The sequence below is a fragment of the Euprymna scolopes genome, chromosome 27, assembly GCF_053919585.1.
Source record: "Euprymna scolopes isolate OS-2025 chromosome 27, ASM5391958v1, whole genome shotgun sequence".
Classification (NCBI taxonomy): Eukaryota; Metazoa; Mollusca; class Cephalopoda; order Sepiida; family Sepiolidae; genus Euprymna; species Euprymna scolopes.
The window spans coordinates 94712966-94738774 of NC_136508.1; the positions used below are offsets into that span (position 1 = coordinate 94712966).

At 30.3% G+C, this 25809-nt stretch overlaps 1 protein-coding gene across 2 annotated transcripts in view; it reads right to left on the reverse strand.

Annotated features, from left to right (window-relative positions):
- Window positions 1-4220: 4220 nt before the first annotated feature.
- The window catches only part of LOC145249015 (sortilin-related receptor-like), a 287750-nt gene continuing 266161 nt past the window's right edge, over window positions 4221-25809 (reverse strand). For both annotated transcript variants that reach the window (XM_080110875.1, XM_080110874.1), the window contains 9 exons: window positions 23991-24089; window positions 22591-22688; window positions 19385-19592; window positions 17585-17688; window positions 15161-15326; window positions 14245-14351; window positions 10606-10789; window positions 7184-7393; window positions 4221-5459 (listed from right to left, as the gene is read on the reverse strand). In XM_080110875.1, the coding sequence (XP_079967001.1) occupies window positions 5395-5459; window positions 7184-7393; window positions 10606-10789; window positions 14245-14351; window positions 15161-15326; window positions 17585-17688; window positions 19385-19592; window positions 22591-22688; window positions 23991-24089 (1241 nt within the window). In that variant the 3' untranslated portion in view covers window positions 4221-5394. The remainder of the gene's footprint in view (window positions 5460-7183; window positions 7394-10605; window positions 10790-14244; window positions 14352-15160; window positions 15327-17584; window positions 17689-19384; window positions 19593-22590; window positions 22689-23990; window positions 24090-25809) is intronic.

Consider the following 25809-nt stretch of genomic DNA (forward strand, 5'->3'; position numbering starts at 1 on the left):
ATAAACAAAATGGGTGTCACCTGTTTTTGACATCTTAATTTATTTTCGAACAGTTCATTTTCAACTGAGGAAAAATCTTGAACCATGGACACAAGTGCCATCAGATATTTTGCAATTACTTTTTTTTTTACTTTTGATCTTTACGATTGAATGATCTCATTTAAAAAAAAAAAATGGGCGAAAGGTGATAACGTACACGCAAGCATAGTATTATATAGATATGCCTTCAATTAAGCATAGTATTATATATATATATATGCCTTCAATTAAGCATAGTATTATATATATATATATGCCTTCAATTAAGCATAGTATTATATATATATATATGCCTTCAATTAAGCATAGTATTATATAGATATGCCTTCAATTAAGCATAGTATTATATAGATATGCCTTCAATTAAGCATAGTATTATATAGATATGCCTTCAATTAAGCATAGTATTATATAGATATGCCTTCAATTAAGCATAGTATTATATAGATATGCCTTCAATTAAGCATAGTATTATATAGATATGCCTTCAATTAAGCATAGTATTATATAGATATGCCTTCAATTAAGCATAGTATTATATAGATATGCCTTCAATTAAGCATAGTATTATATAGATATGCCTTCAATTAAGCATAGTATTATATAGATATGCCTTCAATTAAGCATAGTATTATATAGATATGCCTTCAATTAAGAATAGTATTATATAGATATGCCTTCAATTTAGTATTATATATATATGCCTTCAATTAAGCATAGTATTATATAGATATGCCTTCAATTAAGCATAGTATTATATAGATATGCCTTCAATTAAGCATAGTATTATATAGATATGCCTTCAATTAAGCATAGTATTATATAGATATGCCTTCAATTAAGCATAGTATTATATAGATATGCCTTCAATTAAGCATAGTATTATATAGATATGCCTTCAATTAAGCATAGTATTATATAGATATGCCTTCAATTAAGCATAGTATTATATAGATATGCCTTCAATTAAGCATAGTATTATATAGATATGCCTTCAATTAAGCATAGTATTATATAGATATGCCTTCAATTAAGCATAGTATTATATAGATATGCCTTCAATTAAGAATAGTATTATATAGATATGCCTTCAATTTAGTATTATATATATATGCCTTCAATTAAGCATAGTATTATATAGATATGCCTTCAATTAAGCATAGTATTATATAGATATGCCTTCAATTAAGCATAGTATTATATAGATATGCCTTCAATTAAGCATAGTATTATATAGATATGCCTTCAATTAAGCATAGTATTATATAGATATGCCTTCAATTAAGCATAGTATTATATAGATATGCCTTCAATTAAGCATAGTATTATCTAGATATGCCTTCAATTAAGCATAGTATTATCTAGATATGCCTTCAATTAAGCATAGTATTATCTATATATGCCTTCAATTAAGCATAGTATTATATAGATATGCCTTCAATTAAGCATAGTATTATATATATATGCCTTCAATTAAGCATAGTATTATATAGATATGCCTTCAATTAAGAATAGTATTATATAGATATGCCTTCAATTAAGCATAGTATTATATAGATATGCCTTCAATTAAGCATAGTATTATCTAGATATGCCTTCAATTAAGCATAGTATTATCTAGATATGCCTTCAATTAAGCATAGTATTATATAGATATGCCTTCAATTAAGCATAGTATTATATAGATATGCCTTCAATTAAGCATAGTATTATATAGATATGCCTTCAATTAAGAATAGTATTATATAGATATGCCTTCAATTAAGAATAGTATTATATAGATATGCCTTCAATTAAGAATAGTATTATATAGATATGCCTTCAATTAAGCAAAGTATTATATAGATATGCCTTCAATTAAGCATAGTATTATATAGATATGCCTTCAATTAAGCATAGTATTATATAGATATGCCTTCAATTAAGCATAGTATTATATAGATATGCCTTCAATTAAGCATAGTATTATCTAGATATGCCTTCAATTAAGCATAGTATTATCTAGATATGCCTTCAATTAAGCATAGTATTATCTATATATGCCTTCAATTAAGCATAGTATTATCTATATATGCCTTCAATTAAGCATAGTATTATATAGATATGCCTTCAATTAAGCATAGTATTATATAGATATGCCTTCAATTAAGCATAGTATTATATATATATGCCTTCAATTAAGCATAGTATTATATATATATGCCTTCAATTAAGCATAGTATTATATATATATGCCTTCAATTAAGCATAGTATTATATAGATATGCCTTCAATTAAGCATAGTATTATATAGATATGCCTTCAATTAAGCATAGTATTATATAGATATGCCTTCAATTAAGCATAGTATTATATAGATATGCCTTCAATTAAGCATAGTATTATATAGATATGCCTTCAATTAAGCATAGTATTATATAGATATGCCTTCAATTAAGCATAGTATTATATAGATATGCCTTCAATTAAGCATAGTATTATATAGATATGCCTTCAATTAAGTCTCTCCAATTGAGTCTCTCCAATTTGATATGCCTTCAATTAAGCATAGTATTATATAGATATGCCTTCAATTAAGGCAAATGAAGAGTATAACAGTTGATATTTTGTTTGCTTATGTGACATTGCATAATTCCACCATCAATTTGCATATTTTATTGTAATCCTGTTTTTTTTTTTTTTAAAAACAATTTTTAAAATCAAAATTGATGTTAAAAATGTCTCAAAAAATACAAGATTTGAACTGATTTCATAAAAACAAAAATATTTAAAAAACGATTATTTCAATCCTGTTTTTTTGCTTAAAGATTAAAAAAAAAAAAAGAAAAGATTTGAACTAATTTCATAAAAAATCCAAAACGAACGAATAAAAACATTCAGTTGCGAAATGATGTATTGTCAAAAAAAATTCTGTGAACTTGGATGCACATCTATGGCTGAATTATGAGATCTCGCTGCTACAAACATTAATTTTTATATACTTTGTCTCCCTTGTCGAAGTTGAGGCAAATCGGCATCAAATGAGGCTTGTATGTTTTCACTTTACATATCATTTAAAAAAAAAAAAAAAAAAAGGGAAGAAAAGATCATCCGAAATTATATATATATATATATATATATATACACACACACACAGATTATTTATTGAAAAACTACACAAAGAAGAGAATGAAACTTTGTTTTATTGGTGTGGATTGAGCTTTTACCATTTAAAAGACTTGAAAAACTATGTCAATGAAACCATGGTATCTCTTTGAAATATGTAACAATTTTTAAATAAGTAATTTGTATTTAAGCTCTCACATTTGTGATTGAACACTGATTTCTTTTTACAGATCCTGACGTTATATATATATATATATATATATATATATAAGGCAAACAAAGTAATTGTGAAGTGTTTGATGATACAGGTTGCCAAAAATAAAGATAAAAAAGATAGGATGTTATAGACTTAAATATGGAATTCATTTCATTCATTTAAAGGATATTTAGTTGACAATTATTTTTTACACTAAGTAGTAGAATTTTGATCAGTTCACTTGACTGAAAAATAATATTATTTTTGGTATTATTATTAGTAGTAGTAGTAGTAGTAGTAGTAGCAAAAGTAATTCGAAAGTCAACTGCTACATTTCTTTCTGCAGAGGATTCAATTCTAAAATTGGATACTTGTTCTCAAGAAGGGAGGGGGGGCAGAGGTATGAATCAAATATGAAGATGAGAAAAGGTAAAATTACGTTTTTAATATTTTGCTATGTAGTAACCTCCTCCCACTTGAGTCTCTCCAATTTATCATTTTTGAAGAAATGCTGAATAAAAACTAAAAAAAATTATCTTAAACTGATTAGATGATGTACAACCAAAAGAGCTCAATGCAAAACAGAAGAGACATATATGAAGTCTTTAATAAGGACAAGATATCTAAAATGTCATTAATATAATTGCAGCAAGTTGTTCACCTGCTATAGTTTGTTGGAATTTTATATATATATATATATATATATATATATATATATATGGTTTGGGACGAATAGAAACAAGATGCTCAATTAAGTTTATATGGGCATAAGATATATGTAATACTATGCAGTTAAGATAATTAAACATTGATACCAGCGGTTTCATGAAATATGGGAAATAAGGTCTATTGGACTCACTGTTTCATTATTTCTTTGCTGTTTTTTTTTTTTATCTCTAAGAATTTTACTATGCCGGGTAAGGTAATGTGTGGTATTCCTAGCCCAACTGACTGAATGTGCGTGTATATTTTCTGAAACTGGCAGTATCAACGTTTAATCCTACATACATATATATGAATAAAATACATACTTCATAAGGAAATGTTATAAATACAGAATAGAAAGAAACAGACAGAAAAAAAAAAAATTGACCAGTTTTAGTCAGATCTACAGAGCGTAAAAAAGATTTTAACACAGGAAAAAAGTGAAATTCCTTTTTACAATTTACATCTTTTTTGCATGCGTTACATTTTTTCAAATACACACATACCAAAACATCCTGTTTTTGCTGACCATTTTTCTCAATTTTAGACATTCATTTTTGCAGAAGACATTTGATAATCCAAATGAAACCAGTCAATCTCTTATTTGTTTTTTTTTCTTCCTGTGTTTGTTTCATTCCCCCCATTCTGTTTTTTACATTACATATTTATACGTGTGTGTGTACTTGTGTGTATGCATTTATGAATGTGTGTCTGAGAGAGAGAGAGCAAGAATCAAAATGGAGTCAACGTTAATCACCTACTAACACGCATTTAAAACTTCCCACCACCCTGCGGCTGACACTACATTCACACTTACAAAACATAAAAAAAAAACTCGGTTAAAAGACGCTTATATAAGTTTGTAACAGATTCAAAATAATTCTCTTTTACCACAAAATATACAGATTAGTTAATATTTTACAGGTTAAGAAAAAGTAAAACAAAAAAAATTAGTAATAAAACAAAAAAATATAACAGCCTCAAGTGCAAAGTGACATTTTGGAAAGTGGGGGAGGGGAACAGGGGTTAGGATAGGTCATCAAAGCAAGGTCGAGGCTAAAAATGTCAAAGATCTGCGGTTGAGATTCCCAACTCTTTGTTTTTTTGTTTTTTATGAAAGTTTGGGGTTCCACAGATTTCTTGAGAGGGGGAAGGGGAGAGGAAGAAGTACACAGGAGAGACAACTCCTCCCCAAAAATATCACATTAGATCATTAAAAAAAAAAAAAAAAAAAAAAAATGAAAAACGATGCCAGACAAAGCATCACTGCCCACCGGGGCTGAGAAGATAGGAATGTCTTTCTGTATTTGGAACAGTTTCTGTCATTGTCACTCTCTGTGTAGAACGTTCTACGCTATCACTAAAGGTTCGTCATCGGAAAATCCCGTTATCATAGGAGAATCTTCGTCTTCACCTGAAAATACACAAAAAAAGGGAAATGAATTAAAATGTTAGTACAGGATTGTAAAAGTTTTACGCAACTACGTTCGCTTATAAGAAATGGAAGGTTGCACATTCAATTTTTTTTATCTCCCACTTGGATCACTAATATGTGTGGATATATATATATACATATATATATATATATATATATATATATATATATATAGAGAGAGAGAGAGAGAGAGAGAGAGAGATTTTCAAATAGCCACCATTTTAAAAAAGGGACATAACTCTATACGTTCCTTCAGAGTTTGATTGGAACAAAAATATTTGAGAAAAAAAAGCATAGTATTACATAATGAAGGAGTGCTATGTCAATAGCAAGTAAGTGAGCTAGTATGGATTTTGACAAGGGTCGCATTAAGTACATGTCATGATAACACGGAATCTGCAAAACAGAATCGCATTTTTCTATCTTGGTCATGCTGACGACATGACCTATGCTAGGGGATGATGTGAATTAAGTTCGATCGTAGGGACCATAAACATGCATTGCACGGTATGTTTTACTGATGCATATTAATGCCAGACATTGCAGTGATGCTTGTTAAAAGGAAGAGGAGGCAGAGAGAACTGAAAATATCTCTGGCCTGAGTCTGGCCATCCAAGAGATATTTTCTTTATAAAAATAATTTGTTAAATGGGAAAGTCATACTAGGACTGACTTGCTTCATACTTTTCCTCCAGATAAACTTCTATGGATGAAGACCGTCTGGATGATATCTTCTTATCAACCTCTGAGTGGTCAAATTATCAACCAGGGTTGAAAAATTTCTTGATGGAAAGGAGAGGCAGTCAGGGCCTTCATTCAGAAGAAGGAAAAAGAGAAGGGGGAGGGGGGGGGGTGAACGTTTGATAGAGCAGTTGGTTTTTCTGAAGGTTGTCGGGTAGGTTGGGTCTCTTGGCTGACGGACTGTGTCAATAAGATTTGTGCGTTTCAATCTGGTTCAGCAGAACTCCCATTCAGAGAGTTTATCATTCAACCATGGGAAAGCGATTAACACTTTTAATATATATATATGTATATATATATAAAACAAAAAAAACAAAAAAAAAACATTATTATTTGGCTTGTCATTTTATTTGAGAGAGAATTCCTTTGTTGTAATGCTGACACAATCAAACAAAAACAATTGTGAACGTATTCATGTTCATAGCACTACAAGGACTAAGTTTCATTAACAAGCGAAAATTGAAAGAAGCTATGTGATGTTAAGTTTATAACAACTATGTCCCAGGTGCAATGTTACATAAAAGTGAATGGTGAGCTCAGGGGAAGCGGAAAAACAACGTAGCTATGATTCAATGACTTTGCGCTGTGCATCTTGATGATGCGTTTCATTTTGACTAACTCCCGGTTGTTTCAGTTGAAGGTGTCAAAATTAGAGTCAGCTCTGCATTGCAACCGCTTGTAGTAGTATTGGCATGTTGAACGGAGCTTTAAATGGATGAATTTATACACATCTCAGCTGAGGGTAATCGAGGAAAAAGTAGGTAAGAAAAGACATGAGTTGACTGCCACAAAAGACATTGAAACTGATAAAAACGATAGAATTTCATGGAGAAAATCATTCGTACATGACATGGTCAATGTGTAACCCGCATCTGCTGTGGAAAGGACGTGTCAATTTGACAGGCAAAAAAATGAAAACTATATCTCAATAATTATTTAAGATCAAAAGATGTTTAACTTACCAAGATATTCTGCTGAATTGAATGTGGTTCGTTCAGAACGTGGATCATAATGGCTGCTTGCGTAAGCCAAAAAGCTACGCTGCAACCTTTTGTGACGAATGAAGAGTATCAGGAGAATCGTACCAAGGATGACCGTGACAATACAAATCGGGACGACAATAGCCACAAGATTGACGTTGGTTTGAGCTGTGCTAGCTCGGACAATAAAAACTGAAATAATGAAAAAAAAAGTACAAAATTTGATTGTTGTAAAAAAAAAAAAAAAAAATAAAATAAAATAAATAAAATAAAGATGTTTCTCTTCTTTTTTGACAAACCTAAAAGCAAAATTGTATACAAATTAGACTACATTTGTATTTGCTCTGCTATCTTGCAGTGCAGACCTCAAACACTTGTGACACGTCTGTATTACATACTCAAACATGTGATCTGCACATTGTCTACCTTACAACCCATGGGAAAGCATTCTCTTGCTAAATAAGTTTAAGAAATCTTATTTTTGCATTAGCACTAATGAACTTGACCTTTTGATCCAACCAGAAACAGGCACACAATCAATGTTAAGGTCATCAAGGTCATTACTCTACAGGAAAGGGAAGTAAACTACAACCCTACTATCGCTAAAAGCCTAAGAAGAGTTTATGAAATACAACTTTATTCTTTATTATATATTAATATAAATCAAATTCTCTAGTGATTATTATATTGTACCCAATGTATAGTAGTGATGGCAAAGTCACTAAAGCATGAGTTTACGGAAAAAAAAAAACAGAAAAAAAATAGAAAAAAAATTCTGTGTAGGCATTCATTTTTGTTAAATCTTATTACGAGGAATTTTTTCAAGATAAAATCTATTGAGAAATATACACTTTTAAATATACATCAAGTAAAATTATCTGATATGACCAAAATTTTGGATAACTTGTTATTCTTTAGCTAATGTTGAAATATTTAAAAAGTGTATTTCTCAAGAGATTTTATCTCGAAAAGATTCAGCATACGGTAGTTAAAGTTTTTGATGCTTAACTTTGCCATAATAATTTCAAACGTTTAAAAAAAAAAAAAGAAAAAGGAAAAATATGACTTGAGCGCCATCAGCTAGAATCCAAACTCAAAGCTCTCGAGCCTTATTTGTTACTATATAAATGTATATTTGCACATGCGTAGAAAGTACATGTTTAATCAAGCCTGGCAAGTTCAAATTTTGTTTTCAATTTTGATCTCTTAGCAGCTATTTTTACCAGCTAAAAAACAAAATCAAATTTATTCCACAGGTCCAAATCACATATATATTAAGTTTCAAGTCTAGAGACCAAAAATTTACAGTAGTTTGGCAGAGACGTTCCTCACACACACACAAAGTTACTTATGTATGTGTATGTGCGTGTGTGTTTACTAGCGTGTCATCCGGCGGCAATGCTCGGTCGTAAAATATGCATAAATATATTTTAATTCATACAGATTTCTTTATTATTATAGAGCTCATTCTCTTGATTATTATCCAATATATAGTAATGGTTTCAAAAGTTATAGACAAATATGACTTGGGTATCATCTGCTAGAATTGAAACCAGAATGTTTAGTATTCTAGCCTTAATCGTAATTTATCTCTTCAGCATCATTACGGTCTGAGCTACTGACAAATGGATACTAAAGATTAAAAATTAAATCACTGAGCTATGAATGTTTCATTTTGAAAAAATAAAAACAGGTGTAATGGTTTACTTGACTTACCCTGCCATGGTCAACTGTTTTGTTCTCTGTGCCCCCCTCTTCCTTTGACCTCTTAGCAGCAATTTTTGGCAGATAAAAACTAAATCGAAAGTGTGCTACAGGCCCAAATACCCTATATATCAAATTTCAACTTGTAGACAAAATATTCAGAGAGGAGTTTAGTAGACACTTTTCGCACATATGCCGACAAAGTCACTGTTTTCATCTTAAATTCCATGCAATTATGCAGAACGTAGAAACTATGCATAAATAAGATTCAGCATAAAAGTGAAATGAAACCAATCACCTAATAAGGAAAAATGAAAAATTGATGCTCATTTTTCAAAGAATATGCAACTTAGTTAACCTTCATGTAGTTCTTTGCATATCCGTTAAAGTTATTAAAAAGTTTGTTTTAATTTTTTAACAGAAAAAGTATGATTTTAATATCAATTCAGAGCAAGACAAAAGAAACTCAACTTCATGATTATATGGCTAAAATAAAGTAGAGGAAAGGATTTTCGCACAAAATGAACTTTATTTACTTTAATAATTTATTTAGATGACAATTATTGAATTCAATAAGCATTCCTATATTTATCAGTTAAACTTGAAAATAATCGGTTCCTGTCCAGAATTCACCCGAAAAATAAAAATCTGATGTATGTAACGATGATGAAACGAAAATATATTACATAAATTGATCAAGTATTTTTATTTTTATAAAGAAAATAATTTTTTAAGCCATTAATAAGAATGCGTAAGTATTAAAACACATTCTTGCAAGTTTGAAATATTGTTGAGTTATCTCCCCATGATTTGAAAATTTTTTTTCATTTTACAAAATTGCAGGAGAAAGTCACATCTTGAATACTTTCAAAATTTTATTTTCTTATTCAAAAATAAAACTATTTCATCAATTTATATGATTTTGGGATATGATACATCACAGATACATACATCATACAGATTTTTATTTTTTTAATATGGAGGGGGGGGGGAATTCAGCACAAGAATGAAATAATGATATTTTTGTAGGATTATTGAATACATCCAGCGAAGTTGAATAAAACTAATTCATATCAAAATGGGATAAATTGAGTTTATTTTCTAAAACAAAACTACCGGATGAATTTTTTTTTGTGACAAGTATTCATTTTCCTATAGAAGTACATCATACAGGTTAGTTGCTATTTTGTGGTATTTATGCATCTGCGTTACTGTGCTGAAACAAGGTTATTTAGAAAGCCATTTTTAACATGAAGAGGAGGTTTTGTAACTGTTCTGTGCTTTCACCTAACAATTTTATATCTTTATTAGATTGTTAGGTGAAAACACAAAATAAAAAACCTATAAATATCGTAAGAATTGAATTTAACTTAAAAATGCTATAAAAAAAAAAATAGTGCAGTAACAGATGCATAAGCACCTTTTTGTTTCTTAACATTCAGACTTTATCGTAGTGGAATGATGGAGAAGCACCAAACACTTTGCAAATAAGCAGCAACGATGGAAGCTGCCAATACAAACAATGCCGTTTCACTTTCTGTTTTTAATACACTTGTGTAAATACTTCAGTTGGGAATGTGTCTTAAATCAAATTTAAAAAATTGTGGTCACAGTCGTTTTTCATTGTTCAATATTTTGTGCATATGCCTGTCCCTTGTGCAGTGAGGGAAAGAAATGATTAATTTGCTGTTCTGACTTACTTGGTATTTTCAAATCAACAGTAGCGCTGAATTTGCCGTAGTATCCATCAATCTTATTCAATCTGACCTTCAATTCATAGACGAAACCCGGTGGTAAATCTTTAAGGCTCACATGGTTCGACTGGATTAATTTATACACTTTGAAGTCTGATTCTCCCACCTTTCTGTAGAAAACTTGATAACCCTGGGGAGGAAAAAAAGAAATCAACAAAAAGGGTTATCCATTTTTTTCTCTTGAAATCGAAATCTGTTAATCTGGATTGGATAATGAATCTATGAAATTATTTATTAGTAGAGATTACAACTTTTGTAGATTAAAATCTTTTAGATTCATTAATCCGATGGACTTGGTTTTGAGAATTAAATCAGGACAAGTGAAAAGGATTTCACATTCTCAATATGCTGTTAAACGTGCAGCTACAACACGTGTGCCAAGAGTAGGAATTTAATTTCAATATTTTAAGAATTAATTTTTATAAAAAAATTTTAATTTCAATATTTTAAAAATTTATTTTTATAAAAAATTTTAATTCCAATATTTTAAGAATATAAAAAAAATTTAATTTCAATATTATAAGAATTTATATAAATAAAATTTTAATTTCAATATTATCGCATTAAAATAAAAAAATTTTAATTTCAATATTATCCGCATTAAAATAAAAAAATTTTAATTTCAATATTATCTGCATTGAAACAAAAAATTTTTAATTTCAATATCATCCGCATTAAAATAAAAAATTTTTAACTTCAATATTATCCGGATTAAAATAAAAAATTTTTAATTTCAATATTATCGCATTAAAATAAAAAAATTTTAATTTCATTATTAAATATTATCCATATTAATATAAAACATTTTTAATTTTGATATTATCCGCATTGATATAAAAAAATGAGATTGAAAAGAATAGTAAAAAGTGGGTTTTGCGTTTACTTTTGTCAACGGCGTAATTCTTACTTCCTTATTTTGTCCTTTAGTCCTCACATTCCATGAGCGATGTTTTTGACGAAGGAGGAAGAACTGCTGTTTTCTGGGTCAGAATCTATCTATCTAAAACTTATCGTTGGCTAGTTTTTGAACTTGAAGTAGTATTTTTTAGCTCCTTACAACAAGTTGCTTCATGCTTTGTCTGAAGCGATTTCCATTAAAAAAATATTGACAGATTAAAAAGAGTTGATATGCTACAAAGACAAATGTCAAGATTAAGACAATGGAAAAGAAATTTAAAAAAAAAAAAAGAAAGAAAGACAAAGAAAAAGAAAGAAAGACAAAGAAAAAGAAAGAAAGACAAAGGAAAGGAAAGAAAGATAAAGTTTGAAGTGTGTTAAATGCATGTAGAAGTCACAAAAAAGGAATTGATAAAGAAATATTCCGTTGTTTCTCAAAGAAAATCTTTTGGGCAACGAAAATATTAATCTGCTAACGAAAAGAGAGCCTTGTTAGATTAATGTCTGCAAAAATTTGTGAAATAAAAATTGGCTGACGTTTTGATAAAAATATAACGGCCCTTTATTCAGGTATGTTAAACATCTTCCAATACGAATGGTTTTGTCATGGCAGCAGGGGAATATTTGGCGATCGTTTTTTTTTTTTAATTATTGTCTTATCCAAAATATTAGAGCCTTATCTGATATCTGAAACGAAATGTCACTGACCAAGTTTCCTGAAAAATGTCAAGTGGTAAATTGCTTGTCAGGGGTGAGAAAGGCGCCACATCGAGCCAAAGTGATAATTGATTTGTTTCCCAAAGGACCCTTTCCCGTGATTGAGATTTTGACAACAAATTAAACAAACGAGCATTGTGTTTAATGCAAATGAAGGAAACACATTTGTGATTTCGGGGACCAGCCCAAAAGGAGAGGAAGAGATGAAAAATAGAAGAAAAGAGAAATATGGACTTAAAAGTCCATTGGTCACTCATGGTCTGATACTGTATTCTGCAGAGGTGGAAATTGTAGAATATAACTGATAATGTATTATACAAAATTATGAGTTGAATTCTATGCCTCTCTAATTCTTAATACAAGTTAATGCATAAGTGAATTCTATGCCTCTAATTCTCAAGTGAATTTACTATGCTTGCCCATCAACTCCATACTGTTGAGACTGGCCCTTGAACAGAGTTGAAATTGCAAAACTTGAAAATCGTCCAAACTTGACTAAAGAGTGCAGTTCAGAGATGAATATTAAAAGCCCAAGTTTAGGCGTGTGAATAATTAGATTTGTATAATTTTCCAACAAATAATTGTTCCTTTTTTTTGATAAAGTTATTGAAGTGTTATTCTTTCTTCTTTTGGCTTGAAAATTCTCCAGTGATACAGACTTTGGTAACAATCTGCCTTCTTGATTTTTTTACAACATGGAGAGAGTGGTGATTCATCTAACAAGATCTTTCAACACCCAGGGCCTTCACCAAAGTGACTGCCAGATACCGAGTGACCAACCAAGACTCAGAATGACCAAATTTGGTGATGTCACTTACTGGACATTGTAGGGAAGAAGGGGTATGATATGACCCAGTAATAATTATCAGTACTCAGATTGCTAAAAAGTTTTTAGCAAGAAAACAAACAAAATCGGTTTTCATCCAGCCAGAATTCCCCAAATATTAAAAAACAAAAATAAAGAAAAATCTTTATGATGCATGTACCTTTGACAAAAAAAAAATATATATATATTAAAAAATTCACCGCTATTGCATGAAGTAATTTTATTTTTATAAGAAAATCATTTGTAAGTGATTAATGGCAATTTGGCAACATTAATCTTGCAAGTTTTAAATTAAGGTTGAGTTATCTTCCCTGGTTTTTTTGAGACTTTTTTTTCAAAACGGCAGGAGAGACATTCACTTATCGGATTCTCATAAAATCATTTCTTATTTAAAAGTAAAACTACTTGATCAATTTGCATGATTTTTGGTTGGTTTTGTTTTATGGCATATCAACCCTTTTCAGGTTATTTAATGCTGAATCCAAAGATTTTGAAGAAATATTTTTTAATAGAATATATTTGTTGTTTTCAAGTCTGTTTCTATTTAACCCATAGTTGGGACCCTAACAGGTACTACCACTCCGGGTCAGAGTGGACCTGGGAGCAATGGTAATTAAAGGGTGGCTCAATACTCCCAAAAGCCTGCAAACTGGGGCATCACCACTGAATATAGTTTAAGATCATATCCAGGACGCATAATTTTTGGAATATACATTCATTTCATCACGGGTATGTACATCATACAGATTTTTATTTTTTATTTATTTTTTTTTTTTTAATATAAGGGGAATTTTAGACAAGAACAAAAAAATATTTTTAGCATCAAGAACATGAAATTATATTTTCAACAAGTCTCAAACCGTAACATTTCACTTTTAACGTCATTGCTTCATTGCAAATAATCTAATTATTCTTATGCTTTATCTACACGTCCCTTCAAATTCCACACTTTCTAATATTCTGCACTGACCTTCTCCTCCCCCTGCACCCATCAGGTTAGACTTCATTTTAAATTTCATCAAAGATTTTCCAGAATTTTTAATGCCCTCCCAAATGTTGATTTCCTAGGCGATCGTTTAGTTAGTCGCGTTGGCTTTGATTTTCATTTCATCAATTTTAGAATATCAATGTAAAAGGAAATTTACAGTGAAGATCTTTGGCGACACCGGAGGACTGCTCCAGACCATGGAATACAGATATTTTTCAGAATCTTTATCGACGACTTTCACGGATTTGGGTTCTTCATAAGGTTCTGAAAAAAAAAAAAAAAATTTTTTTTAAATAACATTTGTAAATGAAATTGATAAAAAAAAGTGCATTACAACGAATTTCGATCTGGATTATTTGGTTATTTTACGACATATCAACCATTTTCGGGTTATTTAATGCTAAATCAACTATAGAAAAATTTTTTACTGCTTTTAGTTATTTATATCTCCAAATATTTATTCATAATGCTTAGAGAAAAATTATTTTTGGCTTTGCAGAACATTGAGTTTTGCAAAGGGAAATAAAAATAACATCAATGCTTTGTGCATTTTTGGTCAGGAAGCCAGTATCTTCAGACAGCCTGATCGGGGAGAACCAAATGAATCATTTGGACTATTGTTCTTATCTAGGATGCTTTTCAGCCAATGTAACCTTTGACCTACTTCAGATGTGTCTTGTTGAACTCTGAATCTTTTTCTTGAACTCTGTTCAAAATTTCATACAAAACCCGTTATTAAACTCCTGAGGGTACTTGCTCACATTTCATCAGCCATGACCTGGTAGAAGTAATTCATAATTGTACTCTTACCATTGCCCATACTGAGCCTTGAACCTTCAACCTCAAGAAGACTGTCACTTAGGATTGATTATTACTTAGCACTTTTAACAGTTACACCACAGGTCAGTGTGGATAAAAATAAAAAAAATGTAATTCAATGTGTAGTTATCAAAGTAATGTTAATACAAGAAATAAATGCACATACTTTGTGCATCTTTTAATTTTATTAATAAAACCACTTGAATGCTACAAGCAAATATTAAGGTCTTAAAAAAAAACAAAAAAAAACTCACCGACAGAAAACGTGACTGGTCTTGATTTCCGTGACTTATTAATTCCAACCGAGATGTTATAAGTTGCTCCTCTTTTGAAGTTGCACAGTTGCGTGGACATAGAATCATTTGCCGTTGGAGGAAGTGGAGACACCGAGTTTGAGCCTTCGATGTAAATTATGTACAGCTGAAATCAAATGAAAAGCAGAGTATAATAAGGATCGTATTTGCTTAAATGTCAGTTTTACATGCTAGCATGTGTTGGGTGGCTTTTAGAAACTAATTTGTAAAATAACTTGTTTCTGGCCAGGTTTTTATCTCTCTTTCAAATTTATCTTCACTTGCACCAATATTTTCCTTGGCTTTTTGTTGCCAACTAAACCTGCCTTGCTATCTCAATTGCTCTACATCTACTAACACAAACACTTTCATCTACTCTTTCAATGTGACTAAACCAACAAAGTCTCCTGTTCTGTACACATCTTATGGGTTGACCGTTATTCCAATTTAAATCAATTTTAATTATCAGATTGAACCAAATATTCTGTTCAGTTTCTAAAACTTCATAAGAAAACATGAATTTGTTAACGTAGTCCCAATTCTCTTGTGCTCTCATTTCATTTATCAATAAGATTGATTGGAAGGGGCATTGTTAGAGCCCTGCATCTTATGCTAATCGACTTCTTTAAAAAATAAATAAATTTTAAAAAAAAATTTTAATAGGATTCTACCTTTTGAAAGTGATATATAAACAGCCTTAAAAAGTTGGAAGGTAAAAAGACTTTGAAAGTTGGCATCACTTTTGCATATAATTTTAACATACACTGAACACCCACTCCAGAGTAGGTAGCGTTTTTAAAGGCATGCAATTAAGTTTTGTTTTGAAATTTTGGAAATTTTCTTCATTTTTTTTTTTTATAAAGATCAATTTGAAGTGTCTGTTGGGGGGGGGGGATAAATTTTTTTCCTGCTAAAAGCACATTAAACTTACCAACCCATACTGTGAATCAAGAATAGTGGCCATAGCCCTCATTCCTGATGCTCCAGCAGAATTACTGCCCATCCAACCCCAAATCACATGAGTTGGCCAAGGTATTCATTTGTGGAGTTCCACATAATGAGATCATCCTATTTTACTTTGCTAACTTCTATGAAGCACAAATAAGACCCCCCCCCCCTCTCAGCACGGCAAAATGCTAGTTCATATGAGGAATGGTGCACTTTCTCCAAGTAATGTTGTTGCTAGAAACAGCAACACGCTGGATACACCATGCAACCAGATGAATTCTTTTTCTAGAATCTGCCAAAACTAACAAAAAGAAAACACAGTAATAATCATCTTTAAAAACCAATATTTCATAAGATACTGGGTGTTGCAATCTCTAGCCGAGGCTAAACATGGTTTTGTGATTTAGCAGTTGTCTTATACAACCGATATATTTGATAAATTTATTAAAATTTGCTCCAATTTTGTACCTCACCTTCTCTGACAGTTGCCTTATATGCCGAAATATATGGTAGTTAAGTTGCTAATTTGAGAGGGAGGAAAATTTGTGTTCTCCACTGCTTTATTAACTTAAAAATAAAAGAGATAGAAGATAATGCTAATTGAACACTCATATATCTATGTATCTTATATAGAAATCAAGTGTTAGCTCTAGAAAAGGGCCCCTTGATTTCTGAAAGCTAACGAAAAAAGGAAAAAAAAATGTTTGGGAAATTATATATCACCAACCATATTCTTTGGGACTCAAACCAATTGATTACTATATATATATAAAAAAAAAAAAAAATTATATGAAAACTTTCTTTGCATAATACCAGCTGTGCCTATCCAGAGTTGTCTGGGATTCAATTTTATTTACATAGTGATAAAAAGAAAACGCCGATGTAACGAAGCTAACTATTTTAATAGCAAAGTTAGAGTTATTTCCCTTACATTCTTGGACTTGCATTAAAGATAGGTGTCATAATTCAAATTAATTTACATACTATCGTGATACCAAACTATTTAAAGAAATATAAAAAAAAAAAATCAATTGTTGATCTAAAATTGGCACAGGTGTTGAAATTTCTTTTGTTAAGTGAACTGTTTAGGTCATAAATAAAAATTGCCTCCATTCAAAAAATCTTTCTAACAAGAAAGAGTAGCTTTTGCAAGAAACAAAAATGAATTATGTTTTTTAGTGTAAAGCACATGATACAAGTATAAAAAGAATAAAAAACAAAAGAATGAAACATCGATTCACCAGTTGCAATGCTATGTACGAATAAAGTTGAAAATCTGACCAACTTTTCTTTATTTTTATATTTCGATATTTTTCACTTCAAAATTATGCCAAGTCCATTCATTATTGTTTTGAATATAATCATACAAGATATAATTTTAAAATGTTATCAAGTTGGGGGGGGGGGGATAAAAAGGAGGAGATAACTCTTGCTGACCTTTTCTTTTTTCATTTCGTAACAAGGAGCTCGCCAAGAGATATTCACGCAAGTTTTGTTGCTTACATGTGTCAACTCGACATCCTTTGGTTGCGCATGCTCATCTGTGGAGAGGGAATAAAAAGCATCATTTAGATTCATCAACGGAAAAGCTGAAAAGAATTTCATAACTCCATAATTGTTGGTGCTATGCAACCAAAACATTGGTAGATGCAACACAACTAAAAATTTTTGGTTCTGCTTTGTTATTGTAGCAAAATTTGGAAATTGAAGTACTGCTTTGTAGCAAAATTTGAAAATTGAAATACTGAATTTAAAGTGAAACCAATGATATCTCCTAAATTGTCATATCACAGTAATGAACATATCCAAAAATTATGAAAAACGATATCGTAGAAAATTAATTATTTATGAAAATAGTTCTAGAAGTTCACAAAAATTGAGTCTTGCAAAAAAAAAAAAAAAAAAAAAAGAAAGACTGGAAAAGGGAGGTAAATATTTTCTGAAAATTGAAAATCTTTGGTCAATTCAGCAATTTTCGCTAATTTTCTTTGATAACTTTTCATTAATAATTAATTTTCTACCTTATTTTTTGTAATTTTTAGATATTTTAATTACTGCAGCGTGACAATTTAGTAGATACCATTGGTTTTACTTCAAATTCAATATGTCAGTTTTCAAATTTTGCTACAATAATGAAGAACCAAATTTTCGTTTTAATTTTTACGATAAGAAATTTTTATGACTGAATGTAAAAAAAAAATCAAAACTTGTGTAAAAAAAAAATCTAAACTTGTGTAAAAAAAAAATCTAAACTTGTGTAAAAAAAAAAATCAAAATTTGTGTAAAAAAAAAAATCAAAATTTGTGTAAAAAAAAAATCAAAACTTGTGTAAAAAAAAAATCAAAACTTGTGTAAAAAAAAAATCAAAACTTGTGTAAAAAAAAAAATCAAAACTTGTGTAAAAAAAAAATCAAAATTTGTGTAAAAAAAAAAATCAAAACTTGCGTAAAAAAAAACAAAAAAACTTATGTCAATAAAATTTTATGCTTATCTCTCTAATAATAATAATGAACTTGTAACTTTGTCTGTGCATACATTTATAACCTTTGACACCCGTGTTTTTTAAATATGAGATCGTCCAATCACAAATGATGAAATGAAAAAATTTAACAGATGGATCCTCTGATGTTGTAGAGTGCTAAGAATTAAGATTTTACCGATTCTAAAATGAATTGTTCCAAAATGACATAAGATGTCAGAAATAGAATTCTGTCGTCAACTTTAAAGGATATTTTAGCTGACATTTATTTTTATGGGAAGCAAAAATAAACAGATTGACTCTAGTCGAGGGCTACCCAAAGGTTCCTTTTTTTATTGACTTCTTTACTATTACTTGAATGGCTATTGAAATGAAAAAAAGTCAAAAGATTAAATGAATTAAAGAAAAAAAAATTATTTTTATTTTGTAATAATCACCAGAATGCATTTCAGTTTTTATCTTCCAAATTTAATTTTGTAAAATTCTGTAATTCGATTTTTTAACTTGTAAATTTAATTTTGTAAGGTTCCATCAGAATGCATTATGTTTTCCCATCGTGTAAATTTAATTTCAGAAAAAAAAAAAAATCACAAGAATCTTAGAAGTAAAACCGAGACGATTTCACGCATCGTAGAAATAAACTTTGATAAAAACCCAATAACATTTATTTCCGAGCAACACCAAGTATCCCTGTTAATTGATAAAAATTAAAGTCAAGTGAAGGTTCAACAGACGAGTGAAAATTGTTGCGTTCTTACCTGGAGCAGTTTGGAAGAGAACTGAAGTACTGAGTGGACTCAAAGGACTAGTTTTAAACCTAATCACTCCAATCTTGACGATATACGCTTCACACGCCTGCAGATTCTTGAGAGCAATAGACGTGGAGGGTGTATACTGAACATGAGCATCGTGGATATGAGAGTCTTCCAGATTTCGAGGTTGGGTGTCATAGAACACGGCATATTGCTTAAAAAAACAAAAAAAAATGTTAAAATTACAAGAACTTTGGAATATGTATGATTAGCGGGGATACCCAGCGCTGTGAGGAGGGGGGGGGTAAATCAAAACAATAATAAAATGGAAAATAAAGAATAAGTGAACGAAGTAATTGTTTAAATGTTTTTTTTTAAATTGAAAAAAAACAAAAAAAAAACAACAAACATGATGAAAAAAAAGAATAAGCAAACAAAAAAAATGGCATAAATAATGTTTAAATATTCAAACTTCTTAAAAAAAAAAAAAAAAAAAAAAATCGGGGAGAAAAAAAAAGGACGAACGTGATGGAAAAATAAAAAAAAGGAAAAATAAAGAATAAATGAACGAAAAAAAATGGCATAAATAATGTTTAGAAAAAAAAAAAAAAATATGTCTGCTATGTCGGTGCGAACATGCAACCTTAACACGATGACGTTGTCACTAATAACCACTACTCTACGATTGCGTGAGCAAAGTAACCCCCTTTTTTTTATATTTAAACCAATTCAAGGAAGAACTTTTTTGCACGTGCATGTTTTGCTAAATTGTCATGAAGGAATGATTTTTTGCTACCTTCCCTCATTGCAAATATTTATTTCTATAGGAAGACGCCGCCCTTTCAGACGGTACCAGTTTTGACCTGATCCAATGCCGCTGAGAAAAATATTAGCAAGGTGAGATTTATATGGAAGACTAACGGGGGTGCTCGGCATTGCCTGAGTGTTTGTAGGTATAAAAGAAAAAAAAAGTTTTGTTAAGGAGATAGGCTCGAACCTAAAGCCTTGAGGCAAACAGCCTGATGACTTACCTCAATGCTACAGGGGCAGCGGCAATGATAATGGTTGAAATTAAACGATTAAAAAGTTAACTGACATGCGCGTAAATTTAATCAGGTCAAACATCAGGCCATAGGAGAATGAAACGCTGCACTTAACTTTGGCTGCGAGGCAGTTTTTTTTTTATTTTATTTTGTTTTCCCAAGATGATGGGGGAAAACCAGTCCAAATGAATAGCAATTGTATATGACAGTTTTCACTGCATTGATCAAAGTTGATTTGCTTCCTGGACACCCCCAGCGGGAAGGCCAGGGAATTAACTTCGCTCCATTAGTTTCACTTTATTTATACTAAAAAGCCGAGCAAACACATGACAGAACAGAAAAGCAGAAATTTTATAAAATAAATCTAGACAACATCCCTTCGCAAATCATAGATATTACAATCTAGGGGGTATATAAAAAGTTCTAAGACATATTAACCCTCCAGAGAACCCAGACGAAAAAAGCCTTTGCCGGACATACATAAATGTGTGCGCCGCTTTTGCATTTTATATATATACTAGCAGGGGTACCCGGCGTTGCCCGGGTGTTTTGAGGTGTGTGTGGTGTTAAATAAAAAAGAAACCGGGGAGGTGACGGGGGTGGGGTAAAGTCGGTAGGATCGAACCTGAAGCCCTGAGGCGAAGTTTGAAAATAAAATCGGCCAGCACTCTATGTTGAAAATAAAGTTGGTCAGTTAAGCTCATATTTGCAGATCATGATGTTATGATTATAGAATCACTCTTTCTTGACATTTATGTAAATGTTAATTTCCACCGTATTTCTCACGGTTAACATTGGCAGTGTGGTTTGTTCCTTGCTAATGGAGTCAGAGATAGCTTCATGGCCAGGTTTGAATCTCCTGACTGGCTATAATCCTAACTTCCTGCACTGATGATTCCCAAAAGGATGAAACACTAGTGTTTGTAGGTATTAAAACTAATTATAGTAATAATTATATATTCTTGGCCTAACAACGCTACAGGGAAGACAACAACAAAACAAAAAAACTAAACAAAATTCATCCCAAAGCAACAAAGCTAAAACTGCCTATATATACAAATGTAGGCAAATTTGGGTATATTTTATTGGTTTGAAAATATAGGTTCTTTTTCACCAATTATCATAAAATTTTTACCATAGAATAGTATTATAATCTTCAAAGAATGTAAGATGTGAGCATTTCAATACTCAATTTGACTATGAGTATATATACTCACACACACAAACCTTTTTTTGCCAATTTTATAAGGTTGAAATCTCAGTGACTAGTGATTAGAATTTAACAAATGAAGGCATGTTGGAAAGCTAATGACCTGAATTGTGTAGTGGGTTATGTGACATTTGCTCTTGAGATTGCACATTAAGAGGATCATTCATCATCCAGAGCCTATGTTTGGCACTTTTTTTACAACCATAAAATGTTTTGGTAAAGGTACAATATCTTTCCACCCTCAAAAGATCCTTTAAAATTACCACTTTATAGGTTTTTGAGGATGCTGAAAATGAAAATGTTTAAAATTCCAGGAAACACAGTGGAACATGCTGGGCCCATAGCCTCTTGAGTTTAAAGCCATGTTTAGTTTCAGAACAGTTTCCGATGGTTAGATGTTCTATACAAGTGCTGGAGGTGGCTGGTTCTCAGTAAACAGTTCTTGAGTTGGAATCCACAGAGCAAAAGATTCTTCCCATGTTGACATGAAGAAACCATGTGAAGTGGTTACAGAAAAGGTTTAATTTTTATGGAGTAATTCTGGTTTCTGATTGGTTGGTAGCAGAACATGAATTAATTTGATTCGTCAGTTCCTAGCAGCATCGTTCATAAATAGAATCTCTCAGCTGTGCGAGATCACACCCCATTATAGCTAAAAAATATTGCAACAAGTAGTTTCTGAAATATGAAGAAATTATAGTTTCAAAAAGTGGGAGATCAACTTTCTATATTCATTTAACATGAAATGAACACCCCACTTTATAGCTTCCTTTTGAAAATGGCATTTATTAGCATGCCACAGTTGGCCATGTATGGTGGATGCAGATAAAAAAAAGAAGTTATTTATTGTCAGCTGGTGGGTGTGGCTCAATACTAATAAGTTAGTTATTGCCAGCCAGTGTATGATAGGTGAATACCAAAACTGATTGATACAAAACAGAATAAATTGACATGCTAACCTGATGATGACTCAGTTTTGCTCCTGACCATGAAACATTAAAAGATGTTTCATCAATTGCACGTGCAGTTAAATTTTTTACCTTCTCCATTTTTTGGCCTGAAAGAAAAAAAAAAAAAAAATTGAAAAATTTTATCTTTTACTTTCTTTTGAGCAGAAAAACAAAAACATCTTTTTCATTAAATAGATTTTAAACCTTTTGCTAAATACAGACCTTGATAAAAAACAAAAGGTTCCTGTTCAGAATTCCCCCATATTAAAAAAAATAAATTAAAAAAAATTCTGTATGATGGTCGTGTCTGATCAAACGAAAATATCATTATGTAAATTAATAAAGTAGTTTTATTTTTAAATAAAAAAATAAAATTTTATCAGTATTCAAGAAATGAATCTCACCCATCATTTTGCAAAAAAATATCTCAAGAAAAAAAGAGATAATTAAAAAATAATTCAAATTTGCTAGATTTATGTTGTAATGCCCATGAATTTCTATTAATCACAAAAATATTTTTTTTTATAAAAAAGAAAACTAAATCAATTTACATAATTTTTGGAATATGATATTTTCTGTCATGTGTACGTAAATCATACAGATTATTTTTTTGTTTTTTAATATGGTGGAATTTTGGATAAGAACCGTTGAGTCTTATGAATACTTTTAATCTTTTTTTAGCCCTTAAATTTAGAAAAAAGTAATGGTACCTTTATGGTGTTGCCCAGGAATATTTTGTTTTAATTTTTTCAAATACATTTGATATACTTCATGGGCCATTAACGAATCTATATTAAGTTAAATGCAGTTGTTTGGTTCATTTATTAGTTAAAATTTAATGGGCAACTTATGTTAACATTTATTAGTTAAAATTTAATGGGCAACTTATTTTAACATTTATTAGTTAAAATTTAATGGGCAACTTATTTTAACATTTATTAGTTAAAATTTAATGGGCAACTTATGTTAACATTTATTAGTTAAAATTTAATGGGCAACTTATGTTAACATTTATTAGTTAAAATTTAATGGGCAACTTATGTTAACATTTATTAGTTAAAATTTAATGGGCAACTTATGTTAACATTTATTAGTTAAAATTTAATGGGCAACTTATGTTAACATTTATTAGTTAAAATTTAATGGGCAACTTATTTTAACATTTATTAGTTAAAATTTAATGGGCAACTTATTTTAACATTTATTAGTTAAAATTTAATGGGCAACTTATTTTAACTCTAGACATTTGACTACACTCCACAGGTCATATTAATTGAATTCTGTATGAAAATTTTTTAAATGCTGAAATGCCACACGCAATCAATTTCTTAAATCAAAAGAAAAAAGAAGAAATCAAGATAACAAAATGAAGATGAAGATGTGAATGATGAAAACGTTATCTTTCTTACCTTGTGTAATGACTGGTATTTCTGTGGGAGGACCTGCAGAGATGTTGTTAAAACCTTGAACACTGAAAAAATACTGGGTTCCTGGAGAGAGATTTTTAACTAAAAGAAAGAAAATAAAAAGAATGTAAGAAAGATTTGTTTATTCTCAAAGAATTAAAAAAAAAATTCTCTGTTGAATTCTAATGAAGTCATTGTGAATTTAAATTTTAATGAAGTCATAGTGGATTTAAATTCTAATGAAGTCATAGTGGATTTAAATTCTAATGAAGTCATAGTGGATTTAAATTCTAATGAAGTCATAGTGGATTTAAATTCTAATGAAGTCATAGTGGATTTAAATTCTAATGAAGTCATAGTGGATTTAAATTCTAATGAAGTCATAGTGGATTTAAATTCTAATGAAGTCATAGTGGATTTAAATTCTAATGAAGTCATAGTGGATTTAAATTCTAATAAAGTCATAGTGGATTTAAATTCTAATGAAGTCATAGTGGATTTAAATTCTAATGAAGTCATAGTGGATTTAAATTCTAATGAAGTCATAGTGGATTTAAATTCTAATGAAGTCATAGTGGATTTAAATTCTAATGAAGTCATAGTGGATTTAAATTCTAATGAAGTCATAGTGGATTTAAATTCTAATGAAGTCATAGTGGATTTAAATTCTAATGAAGTCATAGTGGATTTAAATTCTAATGAAGTCATAGTGAATTTAAATTCTAATGAAGTCATAGTGGATTTAAATTCTAATGAAGTCATAGTGGATTTAAATTCTAATGAAGTCATAGTGGATTTAAATTCTAATGAAGTCATAGTGGATTTAAATTCTAATGAAGTCATAGTGGATTTAAATTCTAATGAAGTCATAGTGGATTTAAATTCTAATGAAGTCATAGTGGATTTAAATTCTAATGAAGTCATAGTGGATTTAAATTCTAATAAAGTCATAGTGGATTTAAATTCTAATGAAGTCATAGTGGATTTAAATTCTAATGAAGTCATAGTGGATTTAAATTCTAATGAAGTCATAGTGGATTTAAATTCTAATGAAGTCATAGTGGATTTAAATTCTAATGAAGTCATAGTGGATTTAAATTCTAATGAAGTCATAGTGAATTTAAATTCTAATGAAGTCATAGTGGATTTAAATTCTAATGAAGTCATAGTGGATTTAAATTCTAATGAAGTCATAGTGGATTTAAATTCTAATGAAGTCATAGTGGATTTAAATTCTAATGAAGTCATAGTGGATTTAAATTCTAATGAAGTCATAGTGGATTTAAATTCTAATGAAGTCATAGTGGATTTAAATTCTAATGAAGTCATAGTGGATTTAAATTCTAATGAAGTCATAGTGGATTTAAATTCTAATGAAGTCATAGTGGATTTAAATTCTAATGAAGTCATAGTGAATTTAAGTTTTGGATTGGACACTTTCCAATAAACATTCACCATACAATAAATAGGTTGCTTGAATGAAGATTTGAATATTGAATCCCACTTACGTGAATATTTCAGGAACGTGGTAACAGCAAAGTGGCTACTGAGGCGATCGGACTGATCGATTGTGTTCAAATGCACTCGATTGTTTCATAGCAATTTCAATTACTGATGCTTGTACCTCCCGCCTTCCCATTATCGGTTTTCTGAACAACTTCTACCTCAAAAGCCAGCCTCATAACAATGCTGTTAACCTTCAACACATCTTCAAATCAAGCTATGGCAGTGTTTAAAATGGACACGATTACAGGCTTGGTTTGGATGAAGGCCAGGCTCACAAAGATCTTTACGCATGGGAAATGGTCATCTTATTTCCATT